This window comes from Amphiura filiformis, chromosome 3 (assembly GCF_039555335.1).
Source record: "Amphiura filiformis chromosome 3, Afil_fr2py, whole genome shotgun sequence".
Classification (NCBI taxonomy): Eukaryota; Metazoa; Echinodermata; class Ophiuroidea; order Amphilepidida; family Amphiuridae; genus Amphiura; species Amphiura filiformis.
This window is the reverse complement of record NC_092630.1, coordinates 14,165,849-14,179,264: the sequence shown is the minus strand read 5'-3', so window position 1 is coordinate 14,179,264 and position 13,416 is coordinate 14,165,849. Positions and strand designations below refer to the sequence as shown.

Below are 13,416 nucleotides of genomic sequence, written 5' to 3'. Positions count from 1 at the left end.
CCCTGGACCCCACCCGTGAGGGGCTTCGCGGCAAGCCGCTCGCAGGGCGGGCTACGCCCGCACACTCCTAATCAGACTCCATTCGGGGAACTGAACAACCTGGCCCCGCCACTTTCAATGTGCTGCGCACGCCACCGTTTGTTTTCATATACTGTACCAATCATATTTTACTTTCAATTAAAGACTCCGATTTTGTTAGCTTAATCAAACAGTGTATGTGTTGTGCATTCGTGTGAATTTGGGTAAAAGGTGATTTTGGCCTTACGACTCGTAACAATATCTACACCAGGCACAAAAAGAAACTCGTCAGTTATATTCATCCTTGCTGTTCAATGAACTTGATAATTTTGGATTATTCTGAAATATACATTTTGTTAATTGGGCTTTTCTTTCTCATTTGACACCCTGTTCGTGAACATTGAGCAAGAATTGACCAAGATATGCGCCTCCAAACTCGCAAACCCCAAAATGAAAAGTTGCAATTTTAACCAGGCGGCGAATGGCATGATCGAGCCGACAACTTGTGAAACCGCCCGGCCGTATGGCATTTTCCATATAGGGGCCTACTTGGTTAGTTTTGTGGGGTTCATTATCGAACCCCAACGGTTTTAGCTTGTATTTATATTATTTATGAAGCTCTATAGTCCGACGGTTCTTTATTCCGACGGTTCTTTAGTCCGAAGGTTCTTTAATCCGACGGTTCTTTATTACGAAGGTTCTTTATTCCGACGGTTCTTTATTTCGAAGTTTCTATAGTCCGAATTTTAAAAAAGGTTCCCTAATCCGAATATGAAAAGAGGTTCTTTAATCCGAATTTTAAAAACGGTTCTCTAGTCCGAATATGAAAATAGGCTCTATAGTCCGAATTTTAAAAAAGGATCTCTAGTCCGAATATAGGAATAGGTTCTATAATCCGAATTTAAAAAAAGGTTCTCTAGTCCGAAATTGCAAAACGGTTCTATAGTCCGAAACGGATACCGTGTTCTTTAGTCCGAATTGGTAAACGGGTTCTATAGTCCGAATTTTATTTTTATCATTTGTTTCAGTGTCAAATCATCAATTGTTAAATGCAAATCCGCTAAAGTTCAACATCGTTGGATTCTCTGGATATTTTCCGTAGCGTACATTGACGTTCATTTTTATTCTGGTGATATTTTCTTAATTTTTATCTGTTTTTCATTCCATTATAATACTATATACTAGTAATACGTACTCTACGATGTATTCGAGTATTGTCGAGTTCAAATTTTCATAGCGCCATCCCGATCCCGTCATGTAAATGCTGCGGCTTTTTTTAAACATTTAAACAAATTTAGTCATCTTACTATAAATAGGCTAATGTTGTATGTGGGGGTGTGTGTATGTGTGTGGTTTATGTAAAAGGCTTAAATAAATAAATAACATGGACAAAAAGAAAGGAAATGTAAGAAGAGACAGATTTATATAAATAAAATGCACCTTTTCAATGATTCTACCTGTTCAGTAATTCTTCCTGTTATAGAGAACGCTCCCATTTAGGCCTACTCACTAGCGGGTATCCCGCTAGTTTAAACAAATTAGTTAAACTCTGCTTTAGTATTATCTAGCTAGAGGGCGCAGTAAATGTTAATGTTTAAAAAAATCGGACTATAGAACCTTTTTACTGATTCGGACTAAAGAACACGGTATCCGTTTCGGACTATAGAACCGTTTTGCAATGTCGGACTAGAGAACCCTTTTTTGAATTCGGATTATAGAGACTGTTTCTATATTCGGACGATAGAACCCTTTTTAAAATTCGGACTATAGAGCCTATTTCTATATTCGGACGATAGAACCCTTTTTTAAATTCGGACTAAAGAGCCTATTTTCATATTCGGACTAGAGAACCGTTTTTAAAATTCGGACTATAGAACCTTCGAAATAAAGAACCGTCGGAATAAAGAACCTCTTTTCAATTTTTTTTCGGACTAGAGAACCTCTTTTAAAATTCGGACTAGCGAATGCTATGAACACATGTTCGGACTAGCGAACCTTCGGACTAAAGAACCTTCGGATTATAGAGCAGTCCCCTGCAATATAACGATGCGTTCCCATTGAAAATCGTTGAAAATGCAACTTTTGATTTTGGGGTTTGAGGCTTTGGAGGGGTAAGCGATTTTGGTATATCGATGGATGGGTTTTCAGTGGAGGCAAAAGCGCCCAATTAGGGCAAATTAGTGTTTTTTTGGGTGTTTTGGTGAAAAATTGGTATACTGATGGGTGGCAAAAAACAGCAAAAATTATGTATGGAGAAAGTCAGAATCCAAAAGTCTGCGTGCCACATCCCCGCGTACAAATTTTTTGAAGACACCCCCCCCCCTGTTAAATCCTCCGATGTTTTCTTCTCATATAAAACGTGTTTTATTTTGAGTCCTAAGGCAAATCAGGGAGCTCAAATAGGAACAAAAAATATTTATTCTGAGTAAGCAGTTGGAAACCGCATCTTAATAATTTGTCTAAGGACACTATCCAAAGCTACAATATGATGCTTACTAAACTTTCTGCTTCAGTTTTCAACCATATCCGACGTACAAAATCTGTATTCGCTTTAACCAACAAATCTAAAGAACCAAAAATCACATGTTCATCAAATAACTTTAGACTATGAGTAATTTGAATTTCCTGGCACGTGAAGATAAGAGATGTGATGATGGAGGTGTAGAACCTTTTGAATGACCCTCGTATTCTCACATTCATAGGCCTACCGTTTTTGAGTGAAAACATCAGTATGGAAGCATCTGATTTGGCACTGGCGAAATGTGAATGGGGAGGGATTTAAAAAAATGTTTAGTAGTACATCATATTACAATGATACCTACCAATTTTATACTCAGTTCCAAGTCAACAATGGTCGGGATTCGAATTGACTGTGAAAAAATCACGTTACTGCAGGCGGCATAGGACACACAACACGGACGTACGAGGCTGGCGAAGATACAGGGCTGACAGCCCCATTCACAATACACGGTTAGCGATTATAAATGGACAATTAACATACTTGCAGTGGGGTACTTTGCAGAACCCCACCGGTTTTAGAGTAAGATAATTTTGCTTTGACACCACATAACAAATTTAGAATTGTTTGTGAAGATTTCATGATTATGTGTTAATCCAATGGCGACGTCAAAAATAGCGATATCGCATCCACCATCATCTGGTTACTGCATGAGACGACAAATTGCGCTATCTCCATATACCGCATGCATTACTAACCCCTCCACCCTTGCAGTGGCGCTGTCTTAGAGCAGTCAGAGGGGGCCCAATTTGAGAAAAATGTGAAGCGGCCATTGCGTGGCACTTGGGGATGTGTCCCCTCTCAAATGTGAGAAACTTTTGCAAAATTGAAGCCATTTTTTGACCATTTTGACACAATTATTGTGTAAAACTTAGTTTGAAAAAGCCGACAATTTGTGAAATGACGGTCCAATTGAAACAATTCGTAGACAATTTTCAATGTTACTGTATTGGTTTTTAAATATAAAGTGCCGGTCCAGTGTCCAAAGCAGAAGCGATAAGGGTAACTTCTTTATGCATTACCGGAACCCTACGGATGGGGGTGTGTGGGAGGGAATGTTCCCTCCTCAGATGAGAAAATTGTGCAAAATGAAGGCCCAATTGAAGATGTTTGGTGCGCCCGATTTTGTTTTATTTGGTAAAATTTTAATTATAAAAATTTGAAGGAAATGCGTGAAAATGAAGACCCCATTATCCACTATTATTGTAGGCCTATTAAATAGTAAGTTAAAACATAAAGTGTACGGGTGTCCAATACAAAAGGGTGGATGTTCCCCATGAGATACAAAAGGGTGGATGTTCCCCATGAGATACAAAAAGGTGGATGTTCCCCCTTAGAAGTTAATAGTGCAACATATTATAGGGTCCAATTGAAGCCATTCGGTGCATCCTTTTTAGATCATTGCTTCAGTAAACAGAAAAGGGCCCGAACTCAATTTGCAAAATTTTAAATGTTGTACTGGTCCACATATTTTCACATGCTTTTGGGCAGATGACACCCATTCAAGAAATGCCTAAAATAATTATAGGTTCAATTATATAATTATGGCCTACACTTATATCAACCCAACAATTTGTTTTTAGGCATGGGCCTACTCTATTACGTGCAATTTAACTTTTTATCTTCTCTTTTCCTACCCTTTTTATTTTGGGGGTGTCAGCCTCCCCCCCCCCTCACTAATCCGCGTATTATAATTAATACGTATTGGGACTGCCAGACACTTGAATTCTTTGATGAAATGAGATGTCTTCGGTCCATCTCAATACAGGTAGGGGTTAGCTATCAAAACGAAGGTCTTCATCGATCTTTTTACCAAGTGGTTTCATGTAGGCCTACAAACCTCCTCATGAATTAGGCCAGTATCGCCGACAAAATGGGTGCGTGCGGATCGGGTGGGTTTTTGCCGAGTTTATGGGCCCGTAAAAAGAAACTTGGGGGGGGGGAGACATTTAAGTATCATTTCTTTGTCTTCTATACTTCCCCGTCCCTTCCTTTGTTTTTAAGAGCCCATTAAATGTGCATTTTTATGGGCCCTCAAACCTGATGATACAATTATATACCCCGATCCGCAAATTTTGAAAAATTGTCAATCCGATCAGCTTTCGGTCCAGAATATTTTGGCGGGCTCAAATAAAAGTGCGCAAATTTTGACCAAAAAAAAAATTGGAATTCCAGAGTAATCCTGCAAACTTTCTTCCCTGTCGACAAAGCTCTAAATTGAACGTGAATTGGTTTTGTTCTGAACAAAATAATACAAAGTTCGATGACGTCATATAAACGAAAGTGATTTCGTTAGGAGGCTGACCCCCTTCCTAAAAAATTCCAACCAGAAAATAAACTCCGACTGACATTTACAAACTCTAATCAAAGACTTTCAAAAATAGGACGTCATTGAACTTTTGGTTTGTTTCTACATTTTTGTCTACGCGCTAAAAGCCGTTAATGTTAATTATAAACACCATTTTTTAACACATAATTCTGTTTAAAATGTTGGAACTTTCTTCACTTATTCTAACACTAAAACTTTAATGCTGTTACACTTGCACACTATTTTTAACATATTCACTTGCTATAAAATAGTATAAATTTTAACAAGTTTTCTGTTAAAACATTAACATGTTACAAGTAGATGTGTTAACATGTTAAAATACTTCAACGGAAGTGTTAATAGCATATGAACACATTGAAAATAGTGTGCAAATGTAACACAAGTTTTAAAGATATGTTAACATCTTATGTAAAAATTAATGTAAATACCAATTTTAAAGGAATTATGTGTTAAGAAAAAGGTGTTTTTCAAATATTATTGTTAATTACAATGTATTATTATTAACACTTGTTTTGGGCGAAACACAACACACGCAAACGAATCCATATATAGTAAGGTTTAAATGTGCTCTTTTAATGACATTTTGCTTAAAACTCCATACAGGGAGAAACAACCATAATATCAGAGACATAAGTTTCCTTGGCAAGAATAGGAACCATTTGAAACTTATTCACAATGTTTAATTCAAAATAATAGAGAGTTTTTGCTTTCCAAACGTATCATACGCCTGTGCAATCTATTCACAATCACTCTCATGTGACGGGTGTATATGAAACGTACATTTGGAAAGCACTAAGCTCTCTAATACTTTTTCATTTTAAATGAATTTCACATTGTGCACTAAGTTCCTTCCTTTAACGGTCCTTTGAAATACGAGTGTTGGAAAATGCATGAAATTGTTCAGTTGGACTTGTTTCAATAATTTCCTTTGATCTCAACACATACATGTAATTAGAATGAAAGCAACAGAAAAACAATCATACAAATAATACAAAAAATAAAGTACTGCACTATAAAATGATACTGTTTTAAAACTTATGTGAATATTTTGAACAACCATGTACACATAATTCTCAACTTTTACTGCAAATTTTAACACTAACAAATTGCACAAAAACTTGCAAGAGTACATGTATTACATTATGTCTGTAAATTGTAAGACACATATCACGATTTAGTTTGATGGTTTATCAGCCATAATGTTCATAATTTGGTCAAAGGCTCTGATCAATCTTCATGATTATCTTGTAATTATATTGTGGTAGCAAACGAATTGAATATCATTTACTGCTAGTCCAGTTTCTATTTTGAGTTTTGGTTTGGGGAGAGGGTTTTGATTGGTTGTCTGGTGATGAATAATTTAATATTCATCAGCTCCCTCATCTTCAGCTTCAGCATCAGTAGAGTCGACACCAACCTCTTCGTAATCCTTCTCCAAAGCAGCCAAATCTTCACGGGCCTCAGAGAATTCACCTTCTTCCATACCCTCACCGACGTACCAGTGGACGAAAGCCCGCTTGGCGTACATCAGATCAAACTTGTGATCCAGACGAGCCCAGGCTTCGGCGATAGCTGTTGTGTTGCTCAACATGCAGACAGCGCGCTGGACCTTGGCAAGATCACCACCTGGCACCACAGTTGGTGGTTGGTAGTTGATGCCCACTTTGAAGCCAGTTGGACACCAATCGACAAACTGGATGGTACGCTTGGTCTTGATGGTAGCAATGGATGCATTGACATCCTTGGGCACAACATCTCCACGGTACAGCAGACAGCATGCCATGTACTTGCCGTGACGAGGATCGCACTTCACCATCTGGTTAGCGGGCTCGAAGCAAGCGTTGGTGATCTCTGCGACCGTCAACTGCTCATGGTAGGCCTTCTCCGCAGAGATGACTGGAGCATATGTGGCCAGAGGGAAATGGATACGTGGGTAGGGCACCAAGTTGGTCTGGAACTCAGTGAGATCTACATTGAGGGCACCATCAAAGCGAAGAGATGCGGTGATTGAAGACACAATCTGGCCGATCAGACGGTTAAGGTTAGTGTAGGTTGGGCGTTCGATGTCCAAGTTGCGGCGACAGATGTCGTAAATGGCCTCGTTGTCAACCATGAAGGCGCAGTCGGAGTGCTCCAGTGTTGTGTGAGTGGTAAGGATGGAGTTGTATGGCTCTACAACAGCAGATGAGATTTGAGGAGCTGGGTAGACAGCAAACTCCAGCTTTGACTTCTTACCATAGTCGACTGAAAGACGCTCCATGAGGAGGGAGGTGAAACCTGAACCAGTGCCGCCACCAAAGCTGTGAAAGATGAGGAAACCTTGCAGACCTGTGCATTGGTCAGCCTGTAAAAAACAACACAATTGGTAAGGATTAGTTTTTTGAAGTAATTCAAAATGAATATTATCCTCACTGTCCTCAGTAAGGTGACAGTCCTAATTTGCCAAATTCATCAGCTTTGCAGATCTGCAAAGCAGATGACTTAAAGTCCAATTTACTAAATTTTGACACTCATGGCAGCAGGTTGTTATCTGAAAGAAAACATGTACTACTTTACTAACTAATACCAATTAATCACTATAACACAAAACAAAACAACTTCAGAAGAAACAAAGCATGGCACTCCATTTGCAGAAAAATGTTTCAAAATTGATCAGAAAAAATTGTGGCAAAGTAGTTCTTGTGAATTTGTTGTTCTTGTAATTTATTATTTTAACCAGATAGGGCCTATATTAACGCTATTCAATAAAATAAAATGTTTGCTAATAATAATTAAGGAAAGATTGTCGTTTCCTGAAGAAAACAGGAAATTGTCCGGAAAACTAACAAGTCTCTATATCTCTAACCTTTGTACAAGATTCCAACATTGAACAAATGAGCAATTATTTTGTGATGGGCATAATGAACTTTACACCATTTTGTAAACCTACCAATTTCCTGATTCTGTCCAAGACGATGTCGATGTGTTCTTTGCCGACTGTGTAGTGACCACGAGCATAGTTGTTGGCGGCATCTTCTTTACCAGTAATCAGCTGCTCTGGATGGAAAAGCTGGCGGTATGTGCCACTGCGGACCTCATCTGAAAAAAGGTTAAATGTAGTAATGATGAGTGTATAGTATTTGAAAGTTGTTCATTTAGGAAAATCTTCCCAATTCCCACCACACAAATTTTTTGGAGGGGGTAGGGTAAAGAGAGCCTGCATCCCACAGGGTGCAGTTGTCTCCCCCCTGTTTAAAAATGCCAAGAGCTGAGGAACAAACCAGTTGTCATAGCCCACCCCATCTCATTTTCCCCTAATGCTTCACAGCAAGCTCCTTTATTACTTTTATACTCCTCCTGGGTCTCACCATTTTTTAATGAACTTGGATTAGAATAAAAGTCCTTCCATCCAGTTATTGTAGCCAGGGGCAGCTACCCCTAGGAATCATCTTGTTCTCCAGAGGTTCTGGCCACCCTGTTATTGAAGATTTTTAGCCCATTTTGTTAAATTTAGCCCCCCCCCCCTTGAAAGTTGCCTTGCTACCCCCCATCCCAGAAAAGTCCTGGTCATCCCAAGGAGTCCAACCACCATTTTGGAGGGAAATGGTATAAGACCTTGGTGAAATGGGGGGAGTGAATTGAGCAGTTTATTGCTACATGATGAATCGATACCTACCTACTACTGTGGGTTCCAAGTCTACAAAGACTGCTCTTGGTACGTGCTTCCCTGCTCCTGTCTCACTGAAGAATGTGTTGAAGGAATCATCACCTCCTCCAATTGTCTTATCACTTGGCATCTGACCATCAGGCTGGATGCCATGCTCCAAGCAGTATAACTCCCAGCAGGCATTGCCCATCTGCACACCGGCCTGTCCAACGTGTACGGAGATGCATTCACGCTGTTGATAACAAAATAAACATTACCTTGTGAGTAAGCAATAATACTTGACAATTTTAAGGGAATTGACTGGCTGTTTCGGTAATTTCAGAGCAGGGCAGGTGGAGAGCCAGGGGAAATCTGTATAACTTTTTCGACAGAGGTGGGGTACGTTGGTTTACTTTTACAACAGACTGGGGTGGGGTGGGTCGAGAGCATTGATAAATCCACGGTGTATTAAATAATTATTTCAAATAAGGAACAAATCAACAGAAGCACAACTAACATATTGTCAAGTAGACAATTATAATGAATGTCAATAAGGCCCAAAAAAAATTGTTGTATTTGAGTAACTTTACCCTAACCCCCCCCCCTCCCCCCAAAAAAAAACGCGTGGTGCTCCTCTTCAAAAAGGAATACTAAGAAACACAGAAAAATTGCAGAACACAGATGAGATATTTAAGCACTTTTCCGAGTTTGCAAAATCTGAAAATAATATCAATTTGTGATTTACAAGTCTTGATCAAGTATATTCAGTATAGTACAGGAAAAAAATGACAAAATAGGCTAATTTTTTGGCAATCTAAGAGGGGCACTCAAGTGTACTTGATGAACACATACATATGTAACCAAATAACCAAATTAAACATTTGGGTGTTATTTAGTGTGTTACACATTTATAAGTGGTCAAAAATACTTGGGATTTTCTTGAAAAATTAGAAATGTCTCAAATGTGTTTAGGGTACATTTTTTAGTTGGCAGGCCATTTTGAAATTAGTCCCCTCCATGTGGGATAGATATTTATTGCACAACCCCTTCACATTATCTAGTAAAAACTATTCTCTTTAATAGTTTGAGTTTGTTTGAATAACAAAATGATGCTATTGCTATCAAATGGCCTAATCACATGCAATGTATGCTCTCCATTTTTGTCATATCATTTTTCAAGTTCCAATTAGGCCACATAAAATTCATTCTTTTGGTTCTCCTTCAGAATTCAGAGGAATTTTGAATTGATCCCAGGGAATTGATCATTGATATCATCAAAGTATAAGCATTGTTAGTACTAGCTTTTGGTCATTTAAGGACAGGCTTAAGGAGGAGGCTCTTTTTCTTTTTCAAATGTGAGATTCTGAGGGATAAACCTAAAATCCGCAAAAAGATTTGAAAGTAATCGCTGTCTAATAAGCTTAATTTTGTAGGCAAATTTTCCTGAAGCATTCAAAAGTTACATGTTTTTTGAAAATCTAACGAAGGCACAAGAAATGGAAAAAAAGACAGATTTATTGAGGCGGCCGGCAGGAAGGGACGAGAACCAAATAATCAATTTTATAAATGGCCTTACATATACATTTCCTTCAGCATTTGATCGAAACTGATACTTTCCCAGGCCAGATTTGGAGCTATTTTGCAATACTATGCTGCACTCTTAATCATAGCTTTTATTTGTATGGCACCTTTTAACCTTGCTGCTATTGAAAAGCATGACATTGAAATATTAAACAGGCTGGCAACACTACCCAACGGTTAACCGTTGCCTTCTTTATTATGTTAATGTAAAATATTCCAACCATGACATCATCTGTCAGGCGAGCCCATGCAGCCTTCCACATGGAACCGATGACTCACTCATGCAGCTTTTTGTTAACCGATAAACTGTCACCACCACTTCATGGCTTCAATGTACAGAAAATTTACCAAACATTTAATAATTTTTCATAGGCATTTAGAAAATATATCAGAAAATAATATTAGAATTAAAGATACAAAAAAGCTGCTATTAATAATTCAGCATTTTTCTACACAATTTTAAAGAAAAAAAATTGAAAATTAAATTTGGTAGTTTTGTTCCCCGCCAAAATTAGCCCGCGGTCCTTGAATATACCTATTGTGAATCCGAGTACCACATGTGTACATATCATGATAATAATACAACGCTAAATAAATTCATAATTGATAAGAAAATTCGTGCGAGTTTAACATGTTAAAATAATGTCAATCTTAAGTTAACGATACGACCGATGTACATGCACGTTCGTATTTTTCTAGGGAGTGGCAATTTGCACATTTTCATCTCAGCATGTACTGAGAAAAGAAAAGCTGTATAGTCATAGCAACATTGAATTGAATTGATGAATTCAATCATTGCGTGCTTGAAATACACCATTTATAAATTACAGAAATGAGCAGAAAAACATCAAGACTTACCATTTTGATTGTTGAGGTTGATCAAATATTGATTAAGTAAAAACGGTTAAATTTGGTTTGGTTTTTGGTAGAGTTCGCTTCGCTTCCCTGTGCAATGGTCGGGATTCGAATTAACTGTGAAAATCATGTTGCTACCGCACCGCTTATATACCACATGCATCGCTGACCTCCCATTGGTCGTTCTTTGTTGCTAGGCAGCCAATTGGGAGGATTTGGTAAAAAATTGGCCTTTGTTGGCGCGGCGTTTGAACAGGAGGCGGTATTAAAAAATCTACTTTCAGGTTTTTGTCTTTTTCAACGGACCTTCAACTTTTCAGAGTTTGCAAAAATGGAAATTATGTCAATTTGTGATTTACAAGTCTTGATCAAGTATATTCAGTATAGTACAGGAAAGAAAAAAGACAAAATAGGCGCATTACTCCCATACAACAATAACATTTTTTTGCCTAAATAGGACATACACCAAATAAACTGCTTGGGAAGTATTTTTGGCAATCTAAGAGGGGCACTCACGTGTACATGTACTTGATGAACACATGTGTCTACAACCAAATTAAACATTTGGGTGTTATTTAGTGTGTTACACATTTAGTGGTCAAAAATACTTGTGATTTTCTTGAAAAATTAGAAATGTCTCAAATGTGTTTAGGGTACAATTTTTAGTTGGCAAGCCATTTTGAAATTAGTCCCCTCCAGTGGGATAGATAATTATTGCACATCCCCTTCACATTATCTAGTAAAAACTATTCTCTTTAATAGTTTGAGTTTGTTTGAATAACAAAACAATGCTATTGTTATCAAATGGCCTAACTAAAAAAATCACATGATACACATGCAATGTATGCTCTCCATTTTTGTCATATCATTTTTCAAGTTCCAATTACTATAGGCCACATAAAATTCTTCTTTTTGTTGTTCTCCTTCAGAGGATTTTTGAATTGATCATTGATAATCATCAAAGTATTAGCAAGTTAGTACTAGCTTTTGGTCATTTAAGGACAGGCTTAAGGAGGAGGCTCTTTTTCAAATGTGAGATCTGAGGGATAAACTGCAAAAAGATTTGAAAGTAACCGCTCTTCTCTAAATAAACTTAATTTTGTCGGCAAATTTTCCTGAAGCATTCAAAAGTCCCATGTTTTTTTAAAAATCTAACAATGACAAGAAATGGAAAAAAAGACAGATCAAGATATTGAGGTGGCCGGCAGGAAGGGACGAGATCCAAATAATTAATTTTTTGGGAGGATTTGGTAAAAAATTGGCCTTTGTTGGCGCGGCGTTTGAACAGGAGGCGGTATTAAAAAATCTACTTTCAGGTTTTTGTCTTTTTTCAACGGACCTTCAACCAATTGTTTTTTACTTTGTTGGGCACCACAGCGGGCACCACAGTGCCGGATTCATTGAAGGCTCACTCTGGGCCCTATGTGACACATATGGCACTGTACTATATCATTCACATTTTCATTAATAGCTGAAAGATTTTCAACATTGGGGAGGCTGAAAATTGACATAATTTTGGTGGGCCCACCCGGGGGTGCCTGAGGGGGGTTTCTTTTCTCCCCGCTCGGAATGAAAAAAATTTGCAAAATAATTCAGTGGCTCCGGAACCGGGGGGGCAGTCCCTCAATACTCAAATTCATAATTTTAGGGTAAAATTCACAAATTTAGGATAAAATTCATAATTTTAAGATAATATTCATACCCATAAAATGTAAGGTAAATTCTATGTTGTATGGATTTCAAAAGCTTTCGCGCGGGAGAGGGACACCCCTCCCGCACCCACCCCCTGCAGTGATTCGCGTTCCGGGGCAGACCACACATGTTGCCCCCCCCCCCTCTTAAAAAATCTTCCGGAGCCTCTGAATATAGGTCACAAACACCCATTTCCCCCCGGGGTAGTCTTTGTCAAAGACTGACTCGAGATAGTGTCGGACTCGCGATCAAGGGGGGGGGGGTTGAGCGACGAAGTCGTGATGAGCCGCGAAGCGGCAATTCGAACCGCGAAGCGGCAGTACAAACCACTCAGCCGCGAAGCAACTGGACTTTCTAAAGTTCACAGACCGTGTGCCCACTATGGTTTCCGAGAGTGTGTGGTTCCCAGTAGTTTTTCTCCCTATGGATAATATAGGTACACGGTCTGTAACACAGACTACCCCGGGGGGCACTCAACTTTAGAAGTGACGGGTATATGTGCCTACCGGCGTCGGGATAGACTATGCCATAGTCGATTTTTGATAAATAAAAATACGTTATTAATCATGATGAACGCATTCAGTTGAACTCGAAATTATACTGATATACGGAGGATTTAAACAATAACGAGATCTGGGCGACCAATCACAAGCCAGATTCATTTGAAGATGCATTACATCATGACCAATTTTAGTTAGGCCAGAAATTAGCCTAACTCTCCATAGAGTCCCACGTTAAAAATGTTAACCGCAATCCAAAGGCAGTAGTCCACTTGGGAAACTAACATACAGAGGGAGT

General features: G+C 38.6%; 1 protein-coding gene across 1 annotated transcript; it reads right to left on the bottom strand.

The window, feature by feature from the left end:
* Window positions 1–5,417: 5,417 nt before the first annotated feature.
* LOC140148076 (tubulin alpha-1 chain-like) lies at window positions 5,418–11,089 on the bottom strand. The gene is made up of 4 exons (XM_072169929.1): window positions 10,930–11,089; window positions 8,521–8,743; window positions 7,795–7,943; window positions 5,418–7,209 (listed from the first exon to the last, which is right to left on the bottom strand). Exons 1-4 carry the CDS (start codon window positions 10,930–10,932, stop codon window positions 6,226–6,228), a joined length of 1,359 nt encoding a protein of 452 aa, XP_072026030.1. The 5' UTR covers window positions 10,933–11,089; the 3' UTR covers window positions 5,418–6,225.
* Window positions 11,090–13,416: the final 2,327 nt, after the last annotated feature.

Bases quoted from the DNA above. Each gene is read 5' to 3' on its own strand.
- LOC140148076 (XM_072169929.1), bottom strand. The intron at 7,944-8,520 runs GTAGGTATCGAT...ACCTTTTTTCAG, and splicing joins CTTGGAACCCACAGTAGTAG to ATGAGGTCCGCAGTGGCACA. The intron at 7,210-7,794 runs GTAGGTTTACAA...TGTTTTTTACAG, and splicing joins TGGACAGAATCAGGAAATTG to GCTGACCAATGCACAGGTCT.